The 14,618-nt window shown below is 38.9% G+C and overlaps 1 protein-coding gene across 1 annotated transcript in view; it reads right to left on the bottom strand.

Annotated features, from left to right (window-relative positions):
- Nucleotides 1-4,370, bottom strand: part of LOC126418845 (poly [ADP-ribose] polymerase) — a 103,422-nt gene extending 99,052 nt beyond the window's left edge. The window contains exons 1-2 of the mRNA XM_050085832.1: nt 4,188-4,370; nt 1,790-1,931 (exon numbers count right to left, since the gene is read on the bottom strand). Coding sequence (XP_049941789.1) covers nt 1,790-1,931; nt 4,188-4,301 — 256 coding nt within the window. The 5' untranslated portion in view covers nt 4,302-4,370. The remainder of the gene's footprint in view (nt 1-1,789; nt 1,932-4,187) is intronic.
- Nucleotides 4,371-14,618: the final 10,248 nt, after the last annotated feature.

Below are 14,618 nucleotides of genomic sequence, written 5' to 3' on the forward strand. Positions count from 1 at the left end.
TCATGGGTGAAAGAGGGGTGGTATCCTGCAAGCAATTATGCCCCAAGAAACCCACAATTATGTACAAAGCCATAAAATATTTACAAACCAAATTCAGACACCAAATAAATCTAGTGACAGCAGAAGTACGTTGTTAACACACTCTTCAATGGCCACCACAGCCTTTTCAAGTCAGGATCCCTGATCAATCTCCTATCCTGTCCACAAATGTAGTAGTTCTCACAATCACAATTAAACTGAATAAGTAGGAATTCAATCGTGGTCAACATGCTGTATTCACTGTCACGTGCAGGGAACTATGGCATTACAGAAGTGCCTGATTCCACCTGTGTGCTTTGACCTATGACATAAATATGCTGGAAACGGCTAGTGCCAGCATATACAATATGACGACAATGATGTCACTATATACACTTGCCAACAAACACAAACAAAAATTACACAATAACATTTCACTTCAAAAAGAAAATTAAACTATACAGACAACCACGGAAAAGGGGGGTTTACAGCAGGGACAAGCTAAATATAGAATAACAAAAAACAATGCATTGTCTCAAAAAAATAATATAAAAAAACAAATTGCAACATTCTGATAAACCAACAATACTACATGAATCTGACATTTCCATTGACCTATATCGCTCAACTGCAACTATCGATACCAAAAAACCAAACATATACAACCCCAAAAAGTGGAACCAAAACCCCAATAACTCAAAAACCTTATATTAACACAACCAATCTACCATAAATACACAACAAACAAAACATCACAATCACTATAGAATACAACCAAACGAAAAATTACATACCAACAAAAGCCTCTGGCAATACCACCTAGGTTGGCCAGTGCTGCCCCCCCCCCCCCCCCCCCCATACAGACACACCAAAAACAAAAACATCTTCACTGTCATACCCATTCCTAACTATAAAGCAATAAGTTGCATTCCATTCCAGGGGAAAAAAAAGACAGCTTAGTAAACCACCGACAACACTTCCACAACCCATGTCACCACACCAACTACCTAAACTCAAAACCACATTAGCACAACAACCAAAACTCAAATGAACGCAATACCACATGTTTAACTCCGCACATCCAGATACACCAACAGAGGAAACTAAGTACAACACGACACCTACAAACATAACCAACTCAAAAACACTGTGCCGTAGTGACATCACACACAACATTATGCAAGGGTCAAAGTAGAGGGTGGAATCTGATGCTTCCATTGAATTTTGTCATATCCATAATAGAAAACATGAAATAAAATCTCTAACCACACTCAATAATAATTCCAAAACAGAAAAAGAATCTATTGCCCATAACTGCAAACATAAAAATAACTAAGGAACTGCCGCAAACTCTTCAAATATTCTCACAAACAGTAGTCAAGAAGCCCAGTGAATTATTAACATACTCATAAACAATACAGAAACAAACATCCCACACTAAAGACTGCCACTGCATACTCCAAGACGCCCCCTGTAAACAATCAATTTTCCTATGATTTATCGCAACACAGCCATATTGCAAACTTCAGCTGACTGAATGTGCACACGTGAACTCATTTTATTCCATGGTGTTGGCTTTTAAATTTACAAGTGGATTTTGCAGTCAAAAACTTTTGCAAAACGAGAAAAATATAACTACAACAGCTGATAAAGGCATCCCTTGAAACAACTGCTTCATAAAGGTTGTGTAAGACCTGACTTACACTATTATCATGCACACACAGTAAAAAACAATGAATACAATACTCTATGGATAGCTTTTAGCACTTACCAATTTTTTGCTTAATTTTTTCTTGATCTTCCCACCTCAAAGAGTCAATGTGTGCAATGTCACCAATTGATTTTGGTCTCTGCTTCACAAAGAAGCAAGCAAAATGGTACCAGTTTGGTTGCTTCCCATCAAACACTGGTGACTGCAAAATATATAACAGGTAAAACTTGAAAAAGAAACAGATTATATAGTAACACACAAAAGAACTCCAGCCACTGTAGTGATCACTTACAGACAAACCATTAGGAGGATCAAGAGCTAACTACACTCTAAGGTCATAACACAACAGAAGCACCACAATTACAAACAAAGGTAAGGATCCAACTGTAAAGTTCACGTGTGTATCATTACGTTCTGAGATCCGGGTGGTAATACGGTGTTTGTCACACAGTTTCTGCAAATGTTGTGTCTTATCGCTGAAAACCTTCAGGGTCACGTCTGTGGCAACAACATGAGAATAACGAGAGTTCCTGTGGCTCAGACCAAGGACATATATATATATATATCTAGCACTGTCGGCACGCATGAAGTGGCCAACCTAGGCGGTATTGCCGGAGTCTTTTGTAGGCAAGTAAGGTTTGTTTTGGTTATATTACATAGAAACTGTGATGTTTTTTGTGTTGTATATTTATAACGTGTCAGTTGGGTTTTAACTGATGTAGTCAATATGGGGTATTTGAATCGTTGGGGATTTGGTTCCACTTTTTGGAGTTGTAGGTGTTAGTCTTTTGGTATTGATAGCTGTGGGTTGAGCTATACAGGTCAAGAGAAATGACCGATTCGTGTGATTTTGTTGGTATAGTGGAATGCTGTTTTTTAAATTTTTTTGCATATTGTTTGTTTTAGGGTGGTGCAGTGTTTTTTTATTGTTGTATATTTAGCTTGTCCAGCTCTAAACCCCCAATATTCCTTGGTTGTCCCATTAGTTACAATTTATTTTTGGAGTGAGACATTATAGTGGCACTTCTGTATTATTCATTGATCTTGTGATATCTGTTTGCAAGAGGACAAAATCTTATTAGTGTGTGTGTGTGTGCGCGCGTGTGTGTTTCATACATCTTTACCACTTCCAACTAAAATACAATTGTTTACTTCTTTGCACATGATTTTGCCCTGTTATGATTGTTAAAAAGGGTCCTTTTTCCTTTAAGTGTAGTAATGAAATTATTCACCCCACAAACTGCAATAACTTGATTACAGTCTGTCCAAGAATGTCATTCGCTCATAACTTGTGTGGCAAATTTCCAACCAACAAAATAGTTGTCACTATCCACAGTTCGAAATTCTAAAACAAACTCCACCATAATGGAGTAGGGCCTACTCTTACTAACATCAATAATGCTAGTTTCACTGCACACATGAGAAGATACTGAAAGCACCTAACGTTACTTCAGAAATGTGGCACTTGCTCTACAGATATAACACTAGTCTGTAGAAACTTTAAAATGAAGCTTAAGACATGCAATAATAGTTGGATTTACCCTATCAACAATCTAAATAAAAATAAATGGTTCAGGGCCCATGAGAACATAAAAAATGAGACTTAGGGTAACCTAAGAGAGCTTACAATGAGACCAAAATAAGTAAAAAAAAGTATAAAAATAATAATGAAAAAGAAATCCCGGTAGGGCAAAAAAGCAATGGAGTTTAGACGGCTATCTATTTATGTGCCATAAATCGACATCGTTAATGATAATGGTTATGGAAGGCAGGCATATGCAACACTTCCATGGTCAGCTATAAATCTATTCACTTTCTATATGTAGTAATGAAACTGGATTATTATGGGCACAATTGTAAAAGAATCCGTTTTACGATGCCAATTATTGTCATTCAGTTAATTTTCAATGACAAAGCCACAAATCGCAATTGGCTACACATATCAAATGCTTCCTTTGAAAACAACGCAACTGCTTTACTGATAGCCCGAATTTCCGGCCTGGCTCTTTTTTTCTGCTGTAGGTTACCTAAAATCAACGTAACTTCGAGGGCAGGTAGCATTACGCACAAAAAATGTGGAAGTCTTACCTGCGTTATGAAACACGGGTAAATCAAGAAAGCCAGCATAAATTAGACAGTCTCTGTTAAGCATAGTCTGCCGGTAGTATCTTATCACTAGATCGATTCTAAAAGTATAAATTATACGTCATATGTCTTACGCTGAGTCTATTTACACTCGCTACTGTATACAGCAATTGCCATTAATGAGTCGTTTTGGGTGTTATCAACCAGCATTTGTGAGACGTACACGCCATCCAAACACTTTTAAGATCTATGAAAATTGCTTATACTTTACGGGCAAGGCTAGAATAGGTCTTGTCAAACCGCAGAAAATTAAAATTTGCGATTAATTTGATGGCGCGAAACAGTTACCTTACACCGCATTGCAACTCCTTACCTGCACCATTACGGCAAGCCGCAGTGTATCTTTTGCTATCGGTGATTTGCATCCCTTGCAGGACGCACGACCACTTTTGGCATATTCAGCACGATATGGAAGTTCATCACCCATTTTATTTAGGTAAGCTAATTTCTAAGTTCTAACAAGACTTACTACCGGCGGGCTACACTCAATGTTCAAAAACCCTCAGAACCTAATAAAGAGATGAATCTTCCGTCAATGTGGAAGTCAAAGATATATGTACACAAAGATAATTAGAATCCTTGGTCAGCAACTCATGCATTTATTATCGGTGCTATTAATACCGGCGGTGCCAGTTGCTGTTGTGGGTAACGGGGAAAACAAGGTACTTATTCTCACATGTGTTAGACAACAGATTACAGTTGCTAAAACATGCATGTTTAGCCAACTACAGCTTATATCCGTCTGCTAAAAATATACAACGAAGTAGTCAGGCAATAACTTTTTATTTCCTTAAGCTTGAAGAACAATCAACTGAAAAATCTAAGTCAATACAAAAATAGTAATAAAAATCAAAGAGTAAAGCAGATTGTCCGCGCACTTGTCACCAGAGGATAATGCTGCGTTTCATTGTGTATTCAAAGATGTTCTTCTGGCGACTCCAACACAGCCCCGGTAGAGCGGAGCTCCAGGAATTAGGGATATTTATATTTCACACGACGTCCAGCTTTCGTGTCTATGGAAGGCATTGCTTGAACTTCTTCAGCCTCCAGAATTGTCAGTGACGGTACTACTTCTTCTTGTGGCCCCGAGACAGCGTCCTGCGTGTCCAGTAGTGTGGAAGGTGACACAGCGTGTTCAGCGTGTACATCCTCTACGGTCGGAAATATATGCGCAGGTTTAACCTTTTCCAACGATACTATCAGGGTCTTCCCATTTTGATCTGTATGCATGGTATGTTCGTCCTGGGAGAGAACCATGTAGGGCCCAGAATATGGGGGCTTCAGCAGTGACTTTATAGCATCTGTCCATAACATCACGTGTGTACATGACTGTAGATCTTTGTGTACGAACATAGTTACCGCGCCATGTCTCGAAACAGCGAATGGGCGAAATCTGGCCATATGCTCGTGCACAGTTTGCACTACATAAGGCAATTCGGTCTGTCGTGCCCAGGTTTGATCAGTGAAGAATTCTGTGGCAGTCTTAAGGGTTTACCATAACCCAATCCTGCAGTGTGTTCCTAAATCCGCTTTTAATACTGTGCGAAGGCGTAACAAAAGCAGTGGCAAAGCTGATGACTAAGACTGTTTGTGGCACATTAACGAGACTTTCAACGTTCTATGCCAGTGTTCCACCATTCCATTACTTGATGGGTGGTAAGCCATGGTATGATGATGGTGGAAACTGCAGAGGTTGGCCAATTCCGAGAAAAAGTCGATTCGAATTGACGCCCCTGGTCTGCAGTGACATGTAAAGTGCAGCTGAAATGTGCAATCCATGACGAAAGAAGTATCCGCAGAAATGTCCCATAATGCACTCGCCTCTGTCCAATTGGTGAAGCGGTCCACTGCAGTGAGGAGGTAGCAGTATCCATCCAATGGCAATAGAGGTTCCACGATATCCAGGTGCACATTTGTGAAACATTGTGTCATAAGTGGGAAGTCTCCTACCACTTTGTGCATGAGCAGTCTAACCTTGGCCCTCTGACAATCTAAGCACGTTTTTGCCCAACTACGGCAATCCTTCTTTGTATTGGGCCACATGAATCTGTCCATCATCAGTGTGATGCTGGCATTTATTCCCAGATGAGCCAGTCCATGTATGCTGCCAAATAATTCCTGTCGCAATTTCTTAGGTGCAAAAGGTCTAGGTTTTCCCTGTGATACATCGCAGCAAACTCGCAAACGTTCACCAAGAGGTTTTATTGGTCAATGACGTTCTCATCTCCTTTTATATGCTGCAGGTGTGTCGTGAATTGGTCGATAATTGAAGTTGTCTAAATTGTAGTATTGAACAGCCATCCTTGTTATTAAAGAAGGCGAAAGTAAGTAGCTTTTGGTTTGTGAAAACCACGAATGGCGAGTTTTCCACTTGTGGCTGGAAATGTCTGACAGTTTCATAAATTGCCAACAATTCCCTACCGTAAGCGCTCCATTTAACTTGTGACGATGTAAGCTTATGGGAGAAGTAGCTCAGGGGCTGCCAGTGGCCTTCAACATGCTGGTGTGTAGCTGCGCCAATGGCTTGCTGGCTAGCATTCAGTACAATTTGCCAGTCTCTCCTGAGGAACTGGGTGTGCCAACAAGACTGTCTGACATAGACATGCCTTGGTCTTCTCGAATGCCATCAACATCTCTGGTATCAACTGCAGAGGTCATTTGCCCACTGCACCCTTGCTGGCTAGTGCTGACGTCAAAGGTACCTGGATGGCCTCAGCAATAGGCAGATGTTGTCTATGGAAATTAACTTGTCCAAGGAACCAGCATAGTTAGTGATAATCAACAAGGCGAGCCGTCTCTTTGGTAATGACAAGTTTATCTTGCACTAGGCTGATGCCAACTGCTGTCATTGAGTATCCCAAGACTGGCATCTGATATTGTTGAACTAAATACTTTGATTCATTGACCAAAATGCCATATGGATCAATGCGTTGGCAAACAGTCTTTAGGTGCAGTTTGTGGAATTTCTCGGACTCCAAATTTGATATATATGGTCAGCACTTTAACGAACTACAGGTTGTCTTTATCTGCTATAGAGATACAATGAAGTAGTCAGGCAATAACTTTTTATTTCCTTAAGCTCGAACACCAATCAGCTGAAACATTAAAGGCAATACAAAGAATATTATCAAAGAATAAAACAGATTGTCCATGTGCTCGTCACCACAGAATAATACTGCGTTTCACTGTGCATTCACAGGTGTTCTTCTGGTGACTACCACAAATGCATGGAATAACTAACAGAAATGTAAACCAAAGAGAAACTATATCAATACAGCTTAAAACTGCCACAATATGGAACGTGTAAAAGGCAATTCACAATGTCCGTCACATCTTGTAATGTCCTGTCAAAACTTCCTGCAATGTATTTCAAATGGCGCCACCCACACTGACCATTCCATCTCATCATGTCACATCATGGCACCAAGTTTATTGGGAAGATAGTTTTGACATCTGAAGTCATTCGTTCATTGTTGATAACATGACCCCTAAGCTCATTTCCACTCGATATGCAGCCATGCTCGTGTCTCCATATTTCGTTTTGTCGTGGTTTTTGTGATTAGTAACAGTTGTTTACTGTTCCTTATTTGCTATAAATTGTTTCATTTCGTTATTTCTTTTGTTAAAAATTATAATTCTATAATAAATTACTATAGATTAATTGAAGCAAAGAAGCAGTAGCTGACCTGTATGACATGGGCATACTAAATTATTAGCCCTCTTTTTCATTTATAAAGTTCATTCTTATATATACAGGTACCGTATTTAATATTTTACTATAAGATGCATTCCAATATGGCTGCAGCCTGATGTGATAAAAGCACAATGGGTAGAATTAGACTGATTAATAACTGGAATTTATCTTATCTTGTCAGGAAATTTGTGATGTTTCATAAAGAAATGGACTGAAACCTTTGTGAGGGTACTGGTGTGTAGTATCTGTAAGTGATTGTTCTTTGGAGGGCGACAATGCCCAGTGGCGCTGAGAGTCGCAAACAGAGGCAGTTGTTGAGAGGCTGTGGAAGGTGTAGGCTGCATGAGCCAAAGGCAGTTGCATAGCCGCTGCATCGACCAGGTATTTTATATTGTGGTTCGTCAAAAAAAGTCGGTGCTTGTTTGCAGTACAAGTTGTTGTTTTTTCTGCAACGTTGTGTGATTCGTGCTTCCACTTGCAACATGGCGTACACTTTCACACATCAGTACCAAACGTCCAGTGGTATCAATATAGATTCTGTGCAGACGGCGATCGATTACGACCTCATGATTGTCGGTGGCGTGAGCGTTGACGGTTGTGCGTTGTTTGTAATATTTGTGTGGTTAGTTGTGCCAATTGCGATTGCATGAAAGCTAGTGTCGCGTCGCAGAGCAAATGCTGAGATACTTGACACAGAATACATTTCAACTATCCTATAAGCCGCTTGTGTCAGTGTCTTTAAATCGCCCATACACACTGTGAAGATTTTTTGGGTGTCTGCTGGTGCCGGCCGGAGTGGCCGAGCAGTTCTAGGCGCTACAGTCTGGAACCACGCGACCGCTACGGTCGCAGGTTCGAATCCTGCCTCGGGCATTGATGTGTGTGATGTCCTTAGGTTAGTTAGGTCTAAGTAGTTCTAAGTTATAGGGGACTGATGACCTCAGAAGTTAAGTCCCATAGTGCGCAGAGCCATTTGAACCATTTTGTCTGCAGGCAATCACGACAACCATATGTTCTGTCGCACTTAATCACTTACAGTATTACTTGCCAATGTGCATAAACGTCTTAGAAGTTGTGACAGAGTGCGATATCTGAGCTTTTCAGTGCACAAAAGCTTCTTTGGCCGTTTTGCTTCTCGCTGCAACAAGCTTGTGATCAATGCATTTTTAATCGATGCACACCATTCGGTATCCAGTAGCATGGTTAGAACACCCTGGAGTTCCGCTGCTAGATCCTCCATGAGCGTTGCAGCCACATTGCATATATTTAGTCTCATCTGCCGATATATGTGCGAGGACGAACTGACTTTATAGCTGGGCAAACCATAATAGAGGATTATGTTACCAGAATGGTGGGGATTGTATCATCACGCTGTTAGTTGCATTGCTGGCTGCCGGTTCATTTGTGACTGGTAAATCGTTCATTCTCGTGTGGCAACAATCACGCCACAACTGGCAGGGAATTTACAAGCGTCAATGTTGTGAAACTTGCTTTTGTCATAGTCGGTCGGAGTCACCAGGTATGTGGGTAACAGAGAAAACAAGATATTTATTCCCACATATACTCGATAACAGCTTATAGTTGTACAAACATGAATGCATCTGCAATGGAATTAGTTAGTTACTTAGATACATGTTCCATTGATCAGTCTCACGGTAACCATTATGTTGTGGAATGTATCAAGCGCATAAGAAATGCACACATGAATCAAGAGCTTTTATTTTTATTACCTACCCCATTCCCTTAAATGCCACAAAATGCATATATTATACCTATTGATTTATTTATTCCTATTCAAGAATTCATCTGTGGTATAGAAGGAGTTGTCAAGGAGATATGATTTCAATTTATTTTTGAAACTATTACTGCTGTCTGTCAGACATTTTATTTCATCTGGTGATTTATCAAAAAGTTGTAAGGCTGCATCTTTTACTCCTTTCTGTGCCAAAGTTCGATTAAGTAGAGGATAGTGTACGTTTTTCTTTCTTCTGATATTATAATCATGAATGTCACTGCTGTTTTTAAACTGGTCCATGTTATTGAGAACACATTCATTACTTAGTACATGTACTGCACGGCTGTTGCAAGAATTCCTAAGCCTTTAAACAGATTACTACAAGACGTGCAACTATGAGCCCCACGTATTATTCTAAACACTTTCTTTTAAGCAGTGAATGCTTTTTGCCTAAGTGTTGAGTTACCCCAAAACATTATTCCACATGACATCAGAGAGTGAAAGTATGCAAAGTATGTTAGTTTACTAATTTACATATCCTCAAAATTGGCAATTATTCTGATTGTAAAAGTTGCTGAATCTAATTGAAGAGATCCAAAATATGGATTTTCCAATTAATTTTCTCATCTACATGTACACCCAAATACTTAGTATGCTCCACCCTGGCTACTGACTTCTGTTGATGTGTTATATTTATTGAAGGAACTGTACTCCTTGCAGCAGAAAATTGGATGCACTGTGTTTTTTCAAAGTTTGAAGCAAGCCTATTCACAGAAAACCAATTAATAACGTTTCCAAAGACATTATTTGTATAATTTTTATTGGAGTTTCTTTCACTGGATTAATAATGATGCTTGTATCATCAGCAAACAGTGTCAGTTTAGCTTCTTGTTTCAGATAAGAAGAGAGGTCATTCACATGCATCAAGAACAGAAGGGGACCCGTGATCAAACCCTGTGGAAAACCTAATCTAATTTTACTCCAGTTAGATGAACTGACAAATTCCCTTAAATCATATAAATCATATGAAGAAACCCTTTGCTTCCTGTTCTCTAGGTCTGTCTTAAACCACTCATATGTTGTTCCATTTATACCATAGAATGGTAATTTCTGCAACATAATGTCATGGTTCACTCATCATATGCTTTGGATAAGTCACAGAAAATTGCTATTGGTGACATTTTATTGTTCAAAGTCTCTATTATCTGGGCAGTGAAACTGTATGTTCCTGTCTCAGTGGAACAGCATTTTTGAAATTTGAGCTCTGTCAGCACAGCTTAAAAATGCCATAGCACACAATGTATATGCATCACTATACATTTGCGAGGATGAAATGCCAGAAAAGTTAACTACACTGTTATCATATGCTGCTACCATTTTTCTACTAATGAGATCTCAGCCATGCATCATACAGAATTCACATTTGTTATTATTTTATTTATCATCGTTGTCAACAAGATAGTGATATAGAACTTACACAGAATGAAAAAAACAGTGGAGCAGACTATTAACATAAGCTTCTGTTACTAAACAAGATATATATAAAAATACAGAAACGACCAATGAATGTTAAATATAGCAGCAATATATACAAAGGACTAATGTAAAAATTAGTGGTATTAGAGCATGCAGATAGTACTTATATATCAAAAACTAGGGGAAAAATACCACACTGTATTATCAGAGACCATCACACACTGCATCATATATATCGTCTTCTATTCATATCCACTGTGAAAATATTTAGCTCTCTCATTATTCACAAGATATGTAATGGGTCAACATATGTACACAGCTTCATGAGTTACAGGATTTCGAGTTGATGAAAATGGTAAGTATTAGTAAAATCTCATTAACTGAATCCTACTCAGAAATTTAGAATATTTCTAAAATGTTGGTAAGTACACAGAATAATGATGTGAAGTCTGAAACAACACACACAATATATCATAAGCCAGAACATGTGCAATAACTTTGTGAAAGTAACAGTTTTCTTAAATTACAGTAACTAAGGCTAATCTTTCCTGTATGCATCACTGTTGTGGAAGCTGGTGGGTGTCAACATTTCATAAATTACTTTTTGAAGCAATATAACTCCACCAGATATTTGTTCATGCAAGAGAAATGCTGAATAAAAGTTTAGATTGGTGTATCTCATTTTTAAACAGAATCGTTCTGTGTACTGCCCCTTCAGACCATTGTTCTTGTCTCATCACTACAAACATCTCTGTTTTATACCAAACAGTTCTCTTAAGACTGGAGGAAATATGTGTTTATAGTTGAAATGTCAATACTTCACAGTTCTTTAAATATTTTGGTATGTAATTATTTTGGCTAACTTCTCCTAAGATGCTTATATTTCTCTTTTGGAAGTTAAAAGTCTATGCTGCAATACCTATGTTGCTCTCAAACTGTACCCGACACTCAAGTAAAATGTATATAGAGGAATAATAGGCCGCAACAAAATTTCTCTACTGCATTATTTTAGAAGTGTTCTTCAGATATCACATTTAAGTGGTGTTTTGTTTAGTATTACTACATAGCTTTTCCTACCTTAAGTGCCTATCCATATATGCTGAAACTCTTAGGCTCTAATCCACGTGAGGGCCATCCATTAATCTTTTTAGATAGAAATGCAATATTGTATTTGATAAATATTGAATGTATGCTGGACTATGTATTACTGTTTTAGGATTCTACAATTGAATGAATGACTTTCAGAATCAGAGAAGACTGCTTGTATTTTGAACTACAGCCATTAGGTCCATTAAAAAAAAACAATGGGGGCTGAGGTTCTTGCAGGGAAAATGTTGCCTGATCCTTGTCTGACATGTTGTACATGTGTGAAGAATAAGCTCAGGAACAAAACATATTTTATTAATTCCGACACATAAGATTATTCTTGACTTGTTACTCAAGGGTAACTCAATTGAAACATTAGCTTCCCTTCAGAATTACAATTTTAAACCAGAAAGGACGCAGGAAAACTTTGTAGCATGGTGTCAGAGAATAGTCGAATAAAGCAACGACTGAAAATAAATTAAAATCTAATAGCAAACGTGCACATGGAGAAATGAATAGCATGTGGAACACAGTGCCCCTGGTGGTCAAGCACAGAACTGGTCAATAGCAATTCAGTTGCTATACATACATTACACTGCACTGTCATTGCACAACACTGCACTTTGTGTGAGTGTATTGAGCCTGATGTATAGGGCGCTACAGAGTGATCTATTTGGAGAAAAGCATTAAGAAATTTTTAACGTTGATTAGCGTTTCAGATCCTCTGTCCTCCTAGATTGTTTCAGAGCACTGAAGATATTTCCACATATCACTTGCCAAATGGTACCAATGTAAACTACATGCAGCATTTCAGACACATGTTTATCAATGGAAAGATTGCTGTTCTACAATAATAATGCATTAGATCAAATTAACAAAAATGCAACAACAAATTCTAAGATAAATTAGTACATTTTTCAATTTTTCATTACTTCAAATATTTGTTATTTATTAGTTTCAGTTGCCAGCAGCGATTCTGATTCTTTGTGATTTTTCTAAATCACACAAACTGAAAAATCCTCATACATCACAGTCTTCTCTTCTGCAAAATGTTTCTGTATTAAGCGATTTATGGCTGACTGAACTGCAGCTTTAATGCCATATATGTTGAATAGTGTCCAAACTATTTCTATTGTACATCATATCAATATTACCAAATTTACAGAAGAAAGTACATTTGAGCTTAAAATCCTTTCCATATCACCATGATTAGAAATTGTACAGTAGACTGGATTAGATAAACACTGGATTAAGAATCAGGCATGATTTGAAAAAATTTGCCTCCATATTCACTTGAAAAACTGTGGGGAAAAGTAATGCACAGATAAACTATAGCAAGTCACATATCACTGTGTAGTGTGTTCTCAAAGACGGTCTGAGGTGGTTAGTGTAGGTGCTGGCACCAATGGTGGTACTGGTACTTGGACGCAGGCTGTAGCCATGGTACATCAGTCAATAGTAACTGACATGTTTTTCTTTTTCATTCCACTGCAGAGAAACAGGAACTATTAAGACATTACAGCTCAGAGAAATTTTACAACATGTAGAATCCTTCCTGAGATACAAGAATAGATCTATATCTTATTTAGTGCGTAACCAAGTAACATGATAGGAATATATTTCTGTAAACAATGGATCGCAAAACTAAGAATAAGCACATCACTAAGGAAATAAGTGAGACAGAATATGGTTGCTGGAGAGAAAAACCTGTGACTGCCACAATAATTGTAAACTCATGCGTAACAGTACACTGCTCGACCCTGCACCAGGAGGAAGTCAGTCACTACACTAGCCCCCTTGGGGAAGTGGAGCGCTATCCAGGAGGCGTTGTGAGAAATGCATGCGCCGCCCTGATTGTGTAGTGAGTGCTGGAAGATGGTCTGCGGTGGTTAGTGTAGGTGCTGGCACCAATGGTAGTTCTGGTACTTGGAAGTTGATTGTAGCCTTGGTAAATAAGTCGATAGTTCTTCCTGGATAACATATGCATGTTTGACACAGTCGATTGAGATGGTGGAGTGCTTGCCATTTACTAATGTATCCAGAGTGCATGCACCTCGTTGTGGAACTCTGTGTGGACCTGAGTATGGGGGGTCAAGTGAGGGTTTGACTCCATCTGTACGAAACTTGACATATCTACATGTTTCTAGGTCATGATGTACATAGTGGGAAGGCATGCCATGCGTTGATGCTTGGCGAGGATGAATCGATGAGATGTTTTCCCTCAATTGACGAATGAAAGCACGATAGTTGTGGTCAAAAAGCTGGGAGGCATGAGCACCTAAAAAAGTCTCCTGCAAGTCGCAACACTTCACCGTAAACTAGTTCCGCTGATGAGGAATCTGTCAAACTCGCAACTGCGCCTTAAGCCAAGTAATACTATTGGTGTAGCTGTAGTCCAATTTGTTTTGTGGCACATGAGTGCAACCTTTTGAGAACAGTGCCAGCGTTCCATCATGCTATTGTTCGCCATGTGGTAGCTTTTGGTTCTGAGGTAAATAGCGCCACAGAACTTCCTGATTTGGACAAATAGATCTGATTCGAATTGATAGTCACCGACTGTTCTGACGCGTAAAGGGCAACCAAATCGAGAAATACACGTTGAAATGAAAACAGAGGCTAAGGTTTCTGTGGAGATGTTATCAACAGGCACTGCTACTGGCCAGTGAGTAAACTATCTTCTATAGTTAGAATATAACGTTGTCCATTCGACGGAGGTAACTGGCCTACCATGTCGACATGTACCTGAGCAAATC

The sequence above is a fragment of the Schistocerca serialis genome, chromosome 9 (genome assembly GCF_023864345.2).
Source record: "Schistocerca serialis cubense isolate TAMUIC-IGC-003099 chromosome 9, iqSchSeri2.2, whole genome shotgun sequence".
Classification (NCBI taxonomy): Eukaryota; Metazoa; Arthropoda; class Insecta; order Orthoptera; family Acrididae; genus Schistocerca; species Schistocerca serialis.